At 46.3% G+C, this 15,240-nt stretch overlaps 3 protein-coding genes across 4 annotated transcripts in view; all 3 read right to left on the bottom strand.

Annotated features, from left to right (window-relative positions):
- The window catches only part of cntnap2b (contactin associated protein 2b), a 32,646-nt gene extending 32,229 nt beyond the window's left edge, over positions 1–417 (bottom strand). Inside the window, exon 1 of the mRNA XM_030363532.1 lies at positions 1–417. This exon is cut by the window's left edge and continues 130 nt beyond it. The gene's annotated coding sequence lies outside the window, so the exon portion shown is untranslated.
- Positions 418–1,351: 934 nt separating this feature from the next.
- On the bottom strand, positions 1,352–3,163 carry LOC115549125 (protein transport protein Sec61 subunit gamma-like). Of its 2 annotated transcripts, none has more exons than XM_030364140.1 (4): positions 2,999–3,163; positions 2,688–2,810; positions 2,435–2,537; positions 1,352–1,581 (listed from the first exon to the last, which is right to left on the bottom strand). In XM_030364140.1, exons 2-4 carry the CDS (start codon positions 2,779–2,781, stop codon positions 1,572–1,574), a joined length of 207 nt encoding a protein of 68 aa, XP_030220000.1. In that variant the 5' UTR covers positions 2,782–2,810; positions 2,999–3,163; the 3' UTR covers positions 1,352–1,571. The 2 variants fall into 2 exon arrangements, with proteins under 2 accessions (XP_030220000.1, XP_030220001.1); XM_030364141.1 differs by having other exon boundaries at positions 2,688–2,806; positions 2,999–3,095.
- Positions 3,164–3,193: 30 nt separating this feature from the next.
- On the bottom strand, positions 3,194–14,988 carry LOC115549124 (retinol dehydrogenase 12). The gene is made up of 7 exons (XM_030364139.1): positions 14,868–14,988; positions 14,519–14,634; positions 14,039–14,194; positions 13,797–13,901; positions 5,252–5,461; positions 4,754–4,940; positions 3,194–4,417 (listed from the first exon to the last, which is right to left on the bottom strand). Exons 1-7 carry the CDS (start codon positions 14,888–14,890, stop codon positions 4,315–4,317), a joined length of 900 nt encoding a protein of 299 aa, XP_030219999.1. The 5' UTR covers positions 14,891–14,988; the 3' UTR covers positions 3,194–4,314.
- Positions 14,989–15,240: the final 252 nt, after the last annotated feature.

Raw genomic sequence — 15,240 nt, 5'->3', positions numbered from 1 at the left:
TGATTCAAATGCAATGTTCCTAGTAGAAAATTGCTAGCCGGCATAAATAAATGTTTCAGACAGACGCACGTTTCCTTTCATCGGCTAATATTGGAAGTGGCGCTAGCGCCTCGATGAAAACAATAGCGCTGGTCCACCCTCCGTCTGTTTCTCTGCGCAATTCTCCCTCTCCCTCTTTACCGTTTCAACCTGTAAAAGCCGCACACGTGGACGTGTTTGCCGTCCTTCTCCAAAAAATCAATAAAACCGGTATTCCCTCGTACTCTTTGCTCCAACGGCATTGTCAGATAACGTAGCCCAACTGGAATGGAGACGAAGCCGCCTAATAAATCGACAGGAGCTATCCAGGTGCTGAATTGGCTGGGGGTTGTTGTTGCTGGTTGGCTCCACCCCTATATCTTATCTAGTGGTACGGTCCGTCGAGCATACACCAAAACGTACCGCTGTAACATATTGCAAATTCTCTGCAGAACCCAATCCCACCTCGCGGTGTCACGTATGGGTCGTTTTGCATGGGTTTAGGTTCAATGGTAAAGGAGAGAGACATTAATGAGGGTTAAAAAAAAATATATATATATACGTGAGAGCGACTTCACAGATTTAGTTTAAATCCTAAACGATAAACATTTGACTATGGGGAACATTTTTTTTTTCCCAATTTTCTCCCAAAAATGTGACGAATTGTGTGACGTTGGAGGATTTCAAGTGGGAGAAAAAGATAGATAAAATATATTTGTATTATTAGGAAAACTCATTCAAGCAATGGATGTTCCGATTACTCTGAAGATCACATAACATTCGAATGAGAATGACCATATTCTGCAGTTCGAAAATTAATCATCAGTGCCTTACCCACCCTTTCTGTTAGATGATACATTTCATCATTGTGTTCTCTTTGAGTGGATGCTCCTTTTGGAATAGCTTTTAGGTGAACAATGCATTCAAATAATAACTATATATATATATATATATATATATATATATATATAGTTATTATTCAAGAGCAAATATTACACATTAACTGAGGGTGAAGTAGCTCACTGTTAGGAAAACCCCAGAGCCTTATTCATGTAAACAGAAGAATAGCATAACTTTTGGAATCTTTTCAAGGTAAATCAATTGACAGCCATTCCTCTGTTGATGTTTCATTGCATGATAACCTCTGTTGTCTGTGTTTGAGGGTTGATTAGTTCATACGGTGTTTGATTGTGTGATTGGTTGTAAGTCGTGTTTAGTACCTAGGTTGTGCCCATTATTTTTGCCTACAGAAACACCAATAATTCAGAGTAAAGCTGAGAAAATATTAGCTGCTGCATGTATATTCTTGTCATGCTCAATGAATAACAACACATTTAAAAAATGTATGTTTATTTACAAGCCAAAGGAATGGACAGCAGAAAAGCAACACATTGTGGTGCTTGGAGAATAATGGTGGAGGGCGCTTTTGTCCTGTGGTCCATTTCCAGACAACTGGTCCAGTAGATGGGTGCACTGGTCCAGTAGATGGGTGCACTGGTCCAGTAGATGGGTGCACTGGTCAGGTTGATGGTGCACTGGTCAGGCTCACCAGTTCAGCCACCACTGCAACACAAAACATGACAACGGGTTGTTAGAAGAAGATCAACAGAGAGATAATGAGTCACATGAATGTTTGTTCATAGTCACAACAAGCCCAATATGTGTGTGTAATGGATCTATACACAAACTGGGTTTGACCATGTGAAAATTGAAGCAAAGACAACCCTATTAATCACTAGCAGTGGTGGGGGGCAAGGGCTGCATGTCGTGGGACTAACCACACAGAGCTAATAAGACAACTGCGGGAAGCAGAGGCGAAAAAGAAATGACCCATCTTTTACCATTATATTTTGGTTGAGATTGATCTGGTTTCTGGACCAAATGTCATTTCTACTTGTATTCACATTTATTTTGAGCTCCTAATGAAATGATGTTGAATAGGTGTTGAATAGGGGTTGAATAGGTGTTGAATAGGGGTTGTTTGTATAATTGTTCTGAGGGAAACCCGTAAAGGATTCTCGTTCCAGGCTGTAGTTGTGTTATGTAGCACGATGACTACACATTGTATGGATTTGATCTGCCGTTGGCTCAATATTTTGATGTAGATGGATCTGAATACATCTCACCCACTACAAACACCAAAACATGGTTAACCTGGTATAGCACTGAAACCATGACCCCTAGTCAACAGCCAAGGGGAGCTGGGATGGATAGTCAGTCACTATGGCAAAGTTCGAGTTCTGCACACATAGGGTTGACCCTAGCTCCGTTTTTGACCCAACAATCGTGATAAACAACGTTACAGGTCAAATTGAATCCCATTGTTAACACTGAGGTATAACACATTTGTTTTATGTTTCATCTACTTTCTACTAGGCTAAGTCGGTCCGAAAGTATCACAGGATCATTCACTTACACAATGATGTTGTTGATGGGAATGTGAATAAGCTTCACGAAAAATCCAATGAAGCCCATGATTGCGAATCCTATCGCTGTGGCCATGGCGATCTTCTGAAACTCTGAGAGGAATAACATTCAAAGACATTGTCAGTTTGAAAGAAAGAAAAAACATATCTGAAAGATTTCCTATCCACTGACTAAATGATCGTCACATAGTGTTTCTGGTTGTTTCTCAGTCCATAGGGTTCTCCTCTGGGAGAAAGGCCTACCTTTCCTGTCCGGTTTGGTACATCTTTTCACCAGACGGATGGAGTCCTTGACGAACATCCTACTGGGCTCCACAAACTGCATTATCTGGTCCATCTTGGTAGTGATTTGTTCAGGGTTTCTGGCTGAAACATACATAGCAAAAATGGAAGGTGAATTGCAGCGACAGATCGACGCCAGTTCATCATTCATTTCAGTCAATATTAGCTACACAGGACTTGATTATTCCTTTAGATCCGTCCACTATGTACACAATGATCACAATTGTGAAGGCAAAATTGAATAAAATGTTAAGTTATCAACAAATACTCACTGCAGCGACTCAATTAGATGCCTTCTCCGAGGATAATGTCAACTGTCTGAGTTGTAAACCAGTCCACGTAGAGCTAGAGCCACGTATGTTTAGGGTTCCAGTGCTGACGTTGACTTGCGCGTGCGCACTTTAGCATATCCTTTGTCCACTCCCCCATCTCCATGACGCACGTAAAGACCGCACGCATTTCCCAAATCGCTGTTTTATGCTTTTATTCCATACGTGTGTATTTATGCCGGATTGTTGAAATAACGTTTATAATCTCAAAGGGTTCTGTAAGCCTACCTGTCTGGCTAAAGCGTAAAATGGAATTGTGACTGCTTTAGTTTTTTATTTATCTAAATTAACATTTTGGTCGTATGGTCAGGTGAGAAACTCCACTAGATGGCACCGTTGCTCCATCAATTATACTTTGCTCTACTCTAGTTTTAGAAGAACCAAATGCAATCAAAGGTGAATTATTGTCAGGAAATCAGTTGATAGCGGAGTTTGTCCGGATTCAGACCTAGGTACAAAGTCAGGAATTTCGGTTTTATGTCGACTTTTTTATTTTAATGATGATTACCGGACATGATGTACGAATTATATTATTATTCGACATATACTCTCGTACTAATCTCCTCTACACCATCAGCATTTATAGTCTGCCTCTCTCCGCTTTGGTGGAATAGCAGAGCATGGTTTGTTTTATCCCTACAGAAAAAAACATCAGATTCTGTGAATGCTGCATTATGTAAAGCGCACAATCACAACAATTCAATAATTTTGCAGTACATTCATGTCCCATCTATGATTTATCAATCATAGAAAGGGCGAACTGCAGTGTTGATCAATTATCACTCGTGTCTCTGTTCTCCTAGCAGATGACCACGCAGATTACTCCCTCTTGATCTCTGGACAGTGCAGCAGGTAAGGTGAGGTCACTCCCAGGTGATTCCCAGGTAACTCCCAGGTGATTCCCAGGTCATTCCCAGGCCATTCCCAGGTCATTCCCAGGTCACTCTCAGGTGATTCCCAGGTAACTCCCAGGTCACTCCCAGGTGATTCCCAGGTCACTCCCAGGTGATTCCCAGGTCATTCCCAGGTGATTCCCAGGTCATTCCCAGGTGATTCCCAGGTCATTCCCAGGTCACTCCCAGGTGATTCCCAGGTCATTCCCAGGTGATTCCCAGGTCATTCCCAGGTGATTCCCAGGTCATTCCCAGGTCACTCCCAGGTGATTCCCAGGTCATTCCCAGGTGATTCCCAGGTCATTCCCAGGTGATTCCCAGGTCATTCCCAGGTGATTCCCAGGTCATTCCCAGGTGATTCCCAGGTCATTCCCAGGTGATTCCCAGCATCTGGCAGCTGAGCTCCCAAAGCTTTTCAGCCATGACGTCATCTCTTGCTGCACGAGTACAGCTGGACAATTTGCAGTCACTGAAAAGGAAAAGTAGAGCGTAGGAAAGTGTTATGCGACAAATTAGTTTGTGTTGGTCAATTGTGAGTTCAACTAATATGGGCTCAAATATTAGAAAAGCAAAGTTCTAAAATACATTACAAGTGGTGTTGTGAAGACTTTTAGAGAAGGAGAAGAGGGTTAGGTTTAAAAAAGAAACTGCTTCTTTTCCATTGTATATCGGAGTTATGGCAGTGTTTCCAGCCAGGCCAACCCAAGGCCTTTTAGATATATGGATGTGATAACGTATGTGCACCTGATCCAAGCCCGACTCTTGGACTCTTTTACTGAATTATATTTTAAGCATGCTTATTCACCAGTAGTATCCACCACTTTGGATGTCCGGCTCCACGGTGCAGTAGATGGTCGTCTGGGCCCCCTGCTGGATGGTTTTGGTAAACGGTCGTACGATCTTCCAGGAGATGAGCAGCGCCAGATTCATATGCCTCTTGATCTCCGTGCGCACAATGCCCGGGTGCACGGCGTACACTGTCACTCCACTGTCTGCGTCAGATCACCACAATCATGACAGGTCACTTGTCCTGATTGTTACTGAAACCTAATGATTGCAAGTTACTTTCAAATGAAGAAACGTCATACATACCTATGTTAGGAGTAAAAGAGCATCGGATTGCCCAACTAGTAAGCAGATTTCTAATTACTCCAGAGGTTATATTAACGTTACATATACTTAACTGGATTCGTTGGTCTTCACAAATAACTTTCGAGTGAAAACAATCAATGGGATGCATTGAAGAGCGACTGAGGAGCCACACACAAGTCGGGCTCAAAACGGGAACACACTGAGCACTGACCCTGCAGCCTTCTGGCCAGGGCTCTGGTGGAGAGGATGTTGGCCAGCTTGCTCTGGCCGTAGGCCCTCCTGGGGTGGTAGCTCCGCTCGCTGTGGACGTCCTCCAGCTGGATCCGCCCCCACGCGTGGGCCATGGAGGAGAGGTTGATGATCCTGGAGGGAGCCGAGCGCTGCAGCAGCTCCAGCAGCAGGAACGTCAACAGGAAGTGACCTAGCAGGTGAAGGAACATGAACCAACTGGCTTTCATTTGTATTTTGAACTTTTTGACTAAGCTGGTTAAAAATGCATCTTAGAAAGTGACTGTTGTTTGAAGGATAGCATTGAGGGATGGTGTTATATAAACAGCATTTGGTAATGTTGTAATCAATATTCTGGAAGGGTTTATTCATCTTGTTATGTTTCCTTTATGTTCTCTATAAATCCATTGGGTAATCTTCTTTAATAATTGTCAGAATGGGCAAGGTCAGGGGTCGTGGTAGCCTCTTCGACCTGAACCTGAGCAAACAGCTGTAAGACACCCTAACTATTACAGGGTCTCACACATACATACTCACCCACACACACACATGCAGACAAGAATGAACGCATACACACGCACATATGTGTAGCAGGGTTAATGCTTCCCACTTGCCATTGCCAGCGAGATCCTTGCGCTGGCTGTGGTAGTGGGAGCCTTGGTTGGAGTGCTAGAGCTCCCCCTAGCGGAATGCGGGGGTTGTATTGTACGTTGCTGCCTCCTCTCCTCAGTCTACGTATACCCCGGCTGGGAGAGGTAGGTAGTCAGAACAGTTAAATATGAATCCACACTTTGGCGATGTATTACGGGAGTCTAAATGTACATAATACTGTATTAATACTTGGTTGCTTGTACATATATATTGTGTTCCTTTGAATCTGTAATTACATTTAAATGGACTTTAGGCTTAGGATCGCTAGCTTGGCTACCATGTGCTTTGGTCGTAGCTACTTAGCTAGCGTGGACTTCGCCAAGAATGTGTACTTCAGCTTGTCTTTCTCTCATGTTAGGCTGTCATTGTGAGGGTTCTCAAAGAGCATTTCCCATGTTAAATATTCCACCAGATATGTCACCAAACGCCCATTCAAATATTAATTTGTTTAATGTGATATTTATTTCCATGTAAATGGCTAGTCTACGTATACCCCGGCTGGGAGAGGCTGCCATTGTGAGGGTTCTCAAAGAGCATTTCCCATGTTAAATATTCCACCAGAATAAACGGCTGGCTGCCAATGGTTCCATCGTGGTCTCAATCACAACGCAACGAGAGAGTACGCAACCGCTACAAATGGTGCCGTGACCCGTTCTTCTCTGCCTGTCTGCTGCGTCATTGAGGATCGCCATTCAACACGTGGCACGTGAGCACCGACGACGTGGCCGTGCAGTGAGTCGCCCGTGCTGGTTCTAGTAGACAGGTTCAGTAATAAAAATAAAGAGGAATAGTTCGAACCAAGGGATATGGTTACTGCCGACCAGCTTGTAAAGATATGTGTTTTAATTTTTTTGTGTTTTCTTTTATTTTTTTCTTTCTCCTCGTGCACATAATGCAAATTGTTTTCTTTTTTTGCTTTTGAGTTGAACGTGACATTTGAACAGTGACGTGTCATTAGTTGTGTATGTGTTTTTATTTCTTTACTATTGTCACTGCATAATGTGCATTTTGGGTTTTGGGAAATTGTGACTCATTAAAGATGGATGAGCTGAACTTATCTGCTTTAGGCAGGGGTCAGACATTTATGTTTAGCCCATCACTCCAGAAAGGAGGTTTTCGGGGGAGGCCCCTGACATCCACTCCTCAACAGCCCGTTTTCGACATACTCAAGCAACACTTTAGTGAGTCTGTGACTTCTTTCATGCCTCTTGCTGACTTCTATGACACAAAGCCCTTAGAGAATGAAAGTGCTGTTGACTATTGGATCCGGCTTAACAAGGCACTCGACACAGCTACGGATGGGCTGAAAAGGCAAGGCAAAACTATTGATGACTCCTCTAGGGAAGTGACTGTCATGTTCATCACTCACTGTCCCGATCGAGAACTGTCTCTGGTCTTCAGCTGTAGGCCACTGGAGGAGTGGACTGCCATGGATGTGCAGGTACGGCTTGATGAGCACCATCACAAAAAACGTCTTCAGCAGCGCCATTCAGCTGCACGTCCAACAGACCACCTGCAATGTTCTCAGGCTGTTGATGCTGTGCATAGTCACGTGCAGACTGCAGTGACTCCTGCTGCCCAACCTGCCATGACCGGCGGGCCGGCGTCAGGTGAGAGTCACGTTCTTGGGCATATTGTCACTCTGCTGGAGCGTTTGTTACAACGGGAGTCTCCTCAGCGTTACGGGCAGCCTAGACAGAGACCTGTCGGTCGCACCCGGGCTCGGGGGCCATGCGCTATTTGTGGCTGCGACGACCATGACACTGCTTCCCACTGTCGTAACGAACGTCTATGCTTCCGCTGCCATGCTGCTGGGCATCAAGCTGCCACTTGCTCAGCCCCACCTGCTCCTGGTTCACCCACGCAGCAGGGAAACTAGCTGACCCGCACGAGGAGGGGTCTAGTGACGGGTCAGCTGGCGCATCCCCATATGACGATGATATTCAGTCCGTTTTTTCACATGCTTGTGCAACGACGGACAGTGATTCAACTTTAATTTTTCAGAACACGCAGCGACTGACTGCGAAAGACAATCTTTTCTACACTTGTGTGATGATTCATGATGCTGTGGAGGTGCGTGCCATGTTGGACAGTGGTTCAATGGCCTGTTCTATGAGCTCACGCTTACTTCCGAAGCTGCAGGACGCAGGTGTTATTTCCCCTCACTCTGTTGCCCCGACATCAGTTGTGCTGATTGGCTGTGGAGGGTTGAGGACATGTCCTGTAGGTGTTTGCGAGCTGCAGATGAAAGTCCATGACTGCCAGATCTCCGTGCCCACACTCGTTGTGGATGGTCAGAGTGATGACCTGATTCTGGGCAGCAACGTTATAAAACACCTCATTCGAATGGCTAAACACCCTGGGAGTTTCGGGGAGACAGCATCTCTTTCACCTCAGGCGTCTGGTAAGGAGGACGGTCTTCTGCAGCTGTTGGCCACTGTGGAGAAATGGAGAGGCAGTGAAATCCCAGAAAAAGTGGGCACAGTCAAGCTGAAGCATGCCGTGACTTTAGAGCCTATGCGAGAACACTTAGTGTGGGGGCGCTTGCCTGGTCATGTGTGCCTCTCTGCTGGAAGCACACTGGTAGTGGAACCAAGTCAGTCACGAACAGTGCCACGGACCGTCATGGTAGGGCGACTGGTGACGCCACTATGGGGCGATGGTTGGGTCCCAGTGAGAATTATCAACCCCTCCAATAAACCTGTGACTCTAAGACGGAACTGCAAGATTGCTGACGCGTCCCCCTGTGTGGCACTTGAGGACTTTGACAATGACTATTTGTACAGGACTGACGAGACTGACAGTGTTGAATGTAATGTAGCCAAGACTACTGACCTGACTGACACGGGTAGCGAGAAGAGCTTGACAGTTGACTCTGAGCGCTCTATGCCCAGGCCTTGTAGGTCAGCCCTTCACGACTTGGGTCTGCAGGACATTGACATTGACTCAGATGATTTGTCTCCATTCTGGAAAGCAAAGCTGGTTGATCTGCTGACAAAGTATGAGTCCATCTTCTCTCGCCACAGCATGAACTGCGGTACAGCCAAAGGGTTTGTCCACCGCATCCGCCTGAGTGACAGCAAACCCTTCAGGCTGCCGTATCGTCGGCTGGCTCCATCTCACTATGACAAGCTCCGAACGGCTTTGAATGAGATGGAGGAGCGAGAGATCATAAGGAAATCTGCGAGTGAGTATGCATCGCCGCTTGTCCTAGTTTGGAAAAAGAATGGAGACTTGCGTCTCTGCACGGATTTTCGCTGGCTGAATGCGCGTACCGTAAAGGATGCCCACCCTCTGCCTCACCAGGCCGACGCTTTGGCAGCTCTGGGGGGGAATACATTTTTCTCGACCATGGACTTGACCTCGGGATACTACAATGTGGAAGTACACGAGGAGGATAAGAAGTTTACTGCGTTCACCTCCCCATTTGGGCTTTATGAGTACAACAGACTCCCGCAGGGTCTGTGTAACAGCCCGGCAACATTCATGAGGATGATGATGGCTATCTTTGGTGACCAAAACTTCTTAAGCCTCCTCTGCTATTTGGATGACATTTTGGTTTTTGCTCCTAACGAACAGCTAGCTTTGCAAAGACTAGAAATGGTTTTTGAGAGATTGAAGGTGCACAATCTAAAGTTAGCCCCCAAAAAGTGCCACCTCCTGCGGCCATCTGTGAGGTTTTTGGGGCACATCATTGACAAACATGGCATTGCCACAGACCCTGAGAAGGTCAAGGCCATTGTAAATCTCAGCGAGAAAGACTTGATGGATGAGTCCGGCATTGTCCCATCTCCCACCAAGATAAGATCATTCCTTGGTATGGTTGGGTTCTACCAGCAATTCTTTGAGGGCTACTCGAAGATCAGCAAGCCCCTCTTTGCACTTACCTCTGGAGTCAAGAGGCCACGTTACAGTAAGGGGAAAAGGAAGACGCCTGTAACAAGGAAACTTACCTCTACTGACTGGACAGTGGAATGCGGAGAGGCTTTCAAGAGGCTAAAACTAGCGTTGCTAGATAATGCTGCTCTGGCTCACCCAGACTTCAGCAAGCCCTTTTTGCTCTCAGTGGACGCCTCCTCCTTGCATTCGCCAGCAAATCTCTCAACTATGCCCAGTCTCGCTACCCAACACATAGGTTGGAGTTTCTGGCGCTCAAATGGGCTGTCTGTGACAAATTCAGCCACTGGCTGAGAGGCCACAAGTTTACGGCATGGACGGACAATAATCCGTTGACCTACATTCTGAGTAAGTCCAGACTCGATGCTTGTGAACAGAGATGGGTGGCTAAGCTCGCCCCGTTCGACTTTGAAATAAGATACATCCCCGGTCCTAAGAATGTTGTGGCGGACACCCTCAGCCGGGAGCCTTTTGTGCAGCCCAGTATGCTTCATCGTCTCACCAGGGTCCCGTATGATGCACTCATGGAGGAGGCGAACGCCTTGAACCTTGACAGTGTGCAGGATGCGTTCCGTCAATCCTGCAATCCGCGAGTCATGCCATCTCTCAGCAGTGCTGTGACAGTGTCCTTGGGCCCTTCCGTTTCCAATCAGGCCGTCTCTGCTGTCTTGGAGCGGTCATTGGGCCAGGAGCATGTGCCTCCCCAAGCCTTTCTCCTTCCTCAGCTTGTGCAATCCATCCAACCACGTGAGCATTCCGACATCCGTCCCTTGCCTAAAGAGATGTTGATGGGTTCACAACGTGCAGACCCTTGCTTGAGTCGGGTGCTTCACTTTGTGGAGAGGCAGAGACGTCCATCAAGGCGTGAGCGTGGGCATGAGCCAGCTGACACTTTGAGGCTCCTCAGGCATTGGGAGAAACTTTCCATCAAACAAGGCGTCCTCTATCGTGTTTCGAAGGATATTGTCACACAGCGGAAGACGTACCAGTATGTTGTGCCCTTGGTACTGAGGGAAGAGGTCCTCAGAGGTGTGCATGATGAAGCTGGTCATCAAGGCCAAAGACGAACGCTTTACCTCTCTAGACAGAGATTCTACTGGCAAGGCATGGAGAGAGACGTGAAGGAATACGTGTGGTGTTGTCGCAGCTGTGTATTTAGCAAGTCTCCAGAGCCGGAGGGCAGGGTGCCACTCGAGAGCATAGTGACATCTAGGCCTCTCGAGTTGGTTTGTATTGACTTTTGGTCGGCTGAAGATTCTTCTAACAAGTCACTTGATGTGCTTGTGGTTACCGACCATTTGACCAAACTGGCTCAGGCATACCTCTGTCCAAACCAGTCAGCAAAAGCTGTTGCAAATCATCTTTGGATACGGCTTTCCTGAGCGCATACATTCGGACCAGGGGGCCAACTTCGAAAGCAGTCTTATAGCCGAGATGCTCATTGCTGCTGGTGTCCAGAAATCGCGCACCACCCCATGGGCAATGGAGCTGTTGAGAGATTCAATCGCACCCTTGGTGGAATGATAAGAGCCTTGCCGCCCCAGGCCAAGCACAGGTGGCCGCAGCATCTGAAATCTCTCACCTTCGCCTATAATGCTACAGTGCACGAGACCACAGGGTTTGCTCCATTTCAGCTGATGTTTGGGCGGACACCCAGGCTGCCAGTCGACCTGTTGTTTGGGTCTGTCCTTCAGGATGATCAGCTGGTGGATTATGACGCCTATGTGCAGGGTCTCAGGCATGATCTGGCAGAGGCCATAAAAATCGCTCAGACCTCCTCTACTAAACAGCAGCAGAGACAAGCTGCCTTATACAACAGGAAGTACAGGGGCGCGGCTGTGGAAGTTGGAGACAGGGTTCTTTTAGCCAACAAAGGAGAGCGTGGGAAGAGAAAGTTGGCTGATCGCTGGGACAGTCACCTGCACACTGTTGTGGAGAAACACGAAAACACACACACCTTCAGGATCAAGAACTGTACAACGGATCGAGAGAAGGTGGTCCATAGATATTTGATAATGCCTGTCAACTTCTTGCCTATCCCACCTGGGTCCGAAAATGACGGTTCCTGTGTGAGTGACTTTGCTACGGATGATTCCTTTCCGGATGGTGATGTGGGTTCTGCCGTCCTGCCTGATTGTGATTCAGAGGACAGGACTGTTTCTTGGATCTCACGACTCCCAGACTCTAATGGAGATCCGCTGGATGCCTTGTTGGCTGACAGAACTGTTCGGACTGTCTCTTGTGACGCCCCTCTTGACCTGGAGGAGAATGTTGACCCTCCGGCCCAGACTACCTCCTGTGACTTACCTGGGGATGCAGACGATTGGACAGTTCCACCTGACTTGACGGCTGACGTTGACTGTCCTTCGGACCAGACTGACTTGCGACTTGACCCTGTGTCAGCACCTGTTTTGCGGTCTTCTGTTGAAGGTTCACTGACTGTAGATAGGGTACAGCATCCTCAGCCCGATACTGCTGGCAGTGAGATAATGCTAGGTGTGAGATCTAGATGTGGGAGGATTATTAGACCTGTGGTCAGGCTCATCCAAAATATGCACCAGAGAGTTTTGGCTGGGTTCTAAGGTTTATGGATTTTGATTTTTCTGATTTTATTTATTTTATTTTATTTATTTATTTTTGTGTATATTAAAGTGCCGTTTTTTTTTTTTTGTTTGTTTGTTTTGTTTTTGGTTGTTTTTCCTTTCTTCCTCAGAAGGGATAAAGCTCTGAATGGTGCAGGGACCTGTGTGACATAGAATGTTGTGGGTTCAGGTGGTCGTCGACTGTACTGTGTAAATGATGTGGTATCAGGTAGCCTAACATGTAAACGGGCATGTTTTCCTATGGGTGTTGGGAGGCTTTGCAGCCTTCCTCATTCTAATTCTTCAGGGATGGTCACTGACTGGAATGCTTGATATCTGTAGTATGAACAGTACTGAATTTTTGTTTTGTTATTCACTGTGTATTTGTATGTTGTTTACTGTGCCTGATTTGGTTTGTTTCAGGGGTTCTCACAGCACTTGTATGGTTGTTCTTTGGATGGGCAAGTGGAAATCAGCAGAGGGGAATGTAGCAGGGTTAATGCTTCCCACTTGCCATTGCCAGCGAGATCCTTGCGCTGGCTGTGGTAGTGGGAGCCTTGGTTGGAGTGCTAGAGCTCCCCCTAGCGGAATGCGGGGGTTGTATTGTACGTTGCTGCCTCCTCTCCTCAGTCTACGTATACCCCGGCTGGGAGAGGTAGGTAGTCAGAGCAGTTAAATATGAATCCACACTTTGGCGATGTATTACGGGAGTCTAAATGTACATAATACTGTATTAATACTTGGTTGCTTGTACATATATATTTTGTTCCTTTGAATGTGTAATTACATTTAAATGGACTTTAGGCTTAGGATCGCTAGCTTGGCTACCATGTGCTTTGGTCGTAGCTACTTAGCTAGCGTGGACTTCGCCAAGAATGTGTACTTCAGCTTGTCTTTCTCTCATGTTAGGCTGCCATTGTGAGGGTTCTCAAAGAGCATTTCCCATGTTAAATATTCCACCAGGTATGTCACCAAACGCCCATTCAAATATTAATTTGTTTAATGTGATATTTATTTCCATGTAAATGGCTAGTCTACGTATACCCCGGCTGGGAGAGGCTGCCATTGTGAGGGTTCTCAAAGAGCATTTCCCATGTTAAATATTCCACCAGAATAAACGGCTGGCTGCCAATGGTTCCATCGTGGTCTCAATCACAACGCAACGAGAGAGTACGCAACCGCTACATATGCGCACACCCAGGGAAACATGCATGCACGCACACACATACACGCACACAGGGCAGTGGGTGCCTTCTGAATATGAACAAACTTCTAGGCCGCAGTGGTGTACATTCCAACAGTTGTTGGAATGGCAGTATCTTATAACAGGGTCCTTGTAATGATAATTCTATAACAATCCAGTAGCTTGACCCCAAATAGCTTTCATGTGTGTCTTACCTAAATGGTTGACTCCAAACTGCATTTCAAATCCGTCTGCGGTCTTTGCGTACGGACACATCATCACGCCTGCGTTATTGATGAGGGCGTGCAACTGGTGTTCCTCTGCCAAACACAATACCATGAACGGACTGACTGGAGAAATTATGGTTCATTTCTCATGTCTTTAGGCATTCTTGATTGATAATTGATTCTATAGATATGTATTACTGACTGGATATGGGACAAATGTAAGAGCGTACCCCTGTTTATGATCTGAGCGAACTCCCGGATGGACTTGCTATCAGACAGGTCCAGACCTCTGATCACTACATCCGGGTTGCCGGAACGCTCAACAATTTCTGCTCTTGCTGAGTCAGCCTTCCCCATGTCCCTACAGGCGATGATGATCCTTCCACCTGGGGGGGGGGGGGGAGGGAGGGAGGGAGGGAGAGAGAGAGAGAGAGAGAGAGAGAGAGAGAGAGAGAGAGAGAGAGAGAGAGAGAGAGAGAGAGAGAGAGAGAGAGAGAGAGAGAGAGAGAGAGAGAGAGAGAGAGAGAGAGAGAGAGAGAGAGAGAGAGAGAGAGAGAGAGAGAGAGAGAGAGAGAGAGAGAGAGAGAGAGAGAGAGAGAGAGAGATGCATAGACAGAGTTGGATAGATGTGCTGCAGCTGTTGTAACAAAAGTTACAATGAAAAACTTTTTTTGGGTTATATCTTATCAAGATAGTAGAAGCCTACCAACCTCTTTTAGCTAAGTCTACAGCAGTCTCCTTCCCAATACCAGTGTTGGCTCCGGTGATAATAACAGTTTTACCAGTCAGCCTGGCCTCAGATGACCACTGGCCACACAACAGAGCTCTAAAACAAGATATTTAACATATATTTACTGTCTATACTATACACACACACACAGTTTAAATTCTGTGGCAAGACCAACACATTTGGTGCATTGTGGCATTCTTAATGTCAAGATCTGACTGGCAGTATATATTGTTTGATTAGGACACATATGAACGAAGAACAACTTGTCCATACTCACTACCAAAACTGTTGCGTAGACAACTTTAGATATAAATTGGACAAGGGCTTACCTTAGAGTATAAATGTTAGCCATTTATGTCTTTGTTCACTGACATGCTGTCCACAACAGACTAACGGCGATACTGTTAATACCCCCAGCCCACAAAGAAAACCGAAGAGCTTTGTGTTGGTGTGTGTGTGTGTGTGTGTGTGTGTGTGTGTGTGTGTGCGTGTGTGTGTGTGTGTGTGTGTGTGTGTGTGTGTGCACCAACGATTGCATGTGTTCATGTGCATGTGTTTAAGTGTTGGTGTGTGTCAGGGTGGATTAGGATCGTGGCATGTGACTAGCTAATCTTCTATTCTGCAGCATAAAAGGCAAGATGCTTTGAATGCTTTAGAATATAATGCCATACAATCTATGAATCTATAAATAACATCTGCTGT

Source organism: Gadus morhua, chromosome 8 (genome assembly GCF_902167405.1).
Source record: "Gadus morhua chromosome 8, gadMor3.0, whole genome shotgun sequence".
Taxonomy (NCBI): Eukaryota; Metazoa; Chordata; class Actinopteri; order Gadiformes; family Gadidae; genus Gadus; species Gadus morhua.
Note: the sequence above shows the minus strand (reverse complement) of the source record. Positions and strands in the feature narration are given on the sequence as shown.

Coding starts and splice junctions, on each gene's coding strand:
- LOC115549125 (XM_030364140.1), bottom strand. CDS start 2,781: ATGGACCAGATAATGCAGTTTGTGGAGCCCAGTAGGATGTTCGTCAAG. Junction 2,538..2,687: donor TACCAAACCGGACAGGAAAG/GTAGGCCTTTCT, acceptor TATTCCTCTCAG/AGTTTCAGAAGATCGCCATG.
- LOC115549124 (XM_030364139.1), bottom strand. CDS start 14,890: ATGGCTAACATTTATACTCTAAG. Junction 5,462..13,796: donor GTTTGGAGTCAACCATTTAG/GTAAGACACACA, acceptor TTCACCTGCTAG/GTCACTTCCTGTTGACGTTC. Junction 4,941..5,251: donor CCTGGCCAGAAGGCTGCAGG/GTCAGTGCTCAG, acceptor GATCTGACGCAG/ACAGTGGAGTGACAGTGTAC.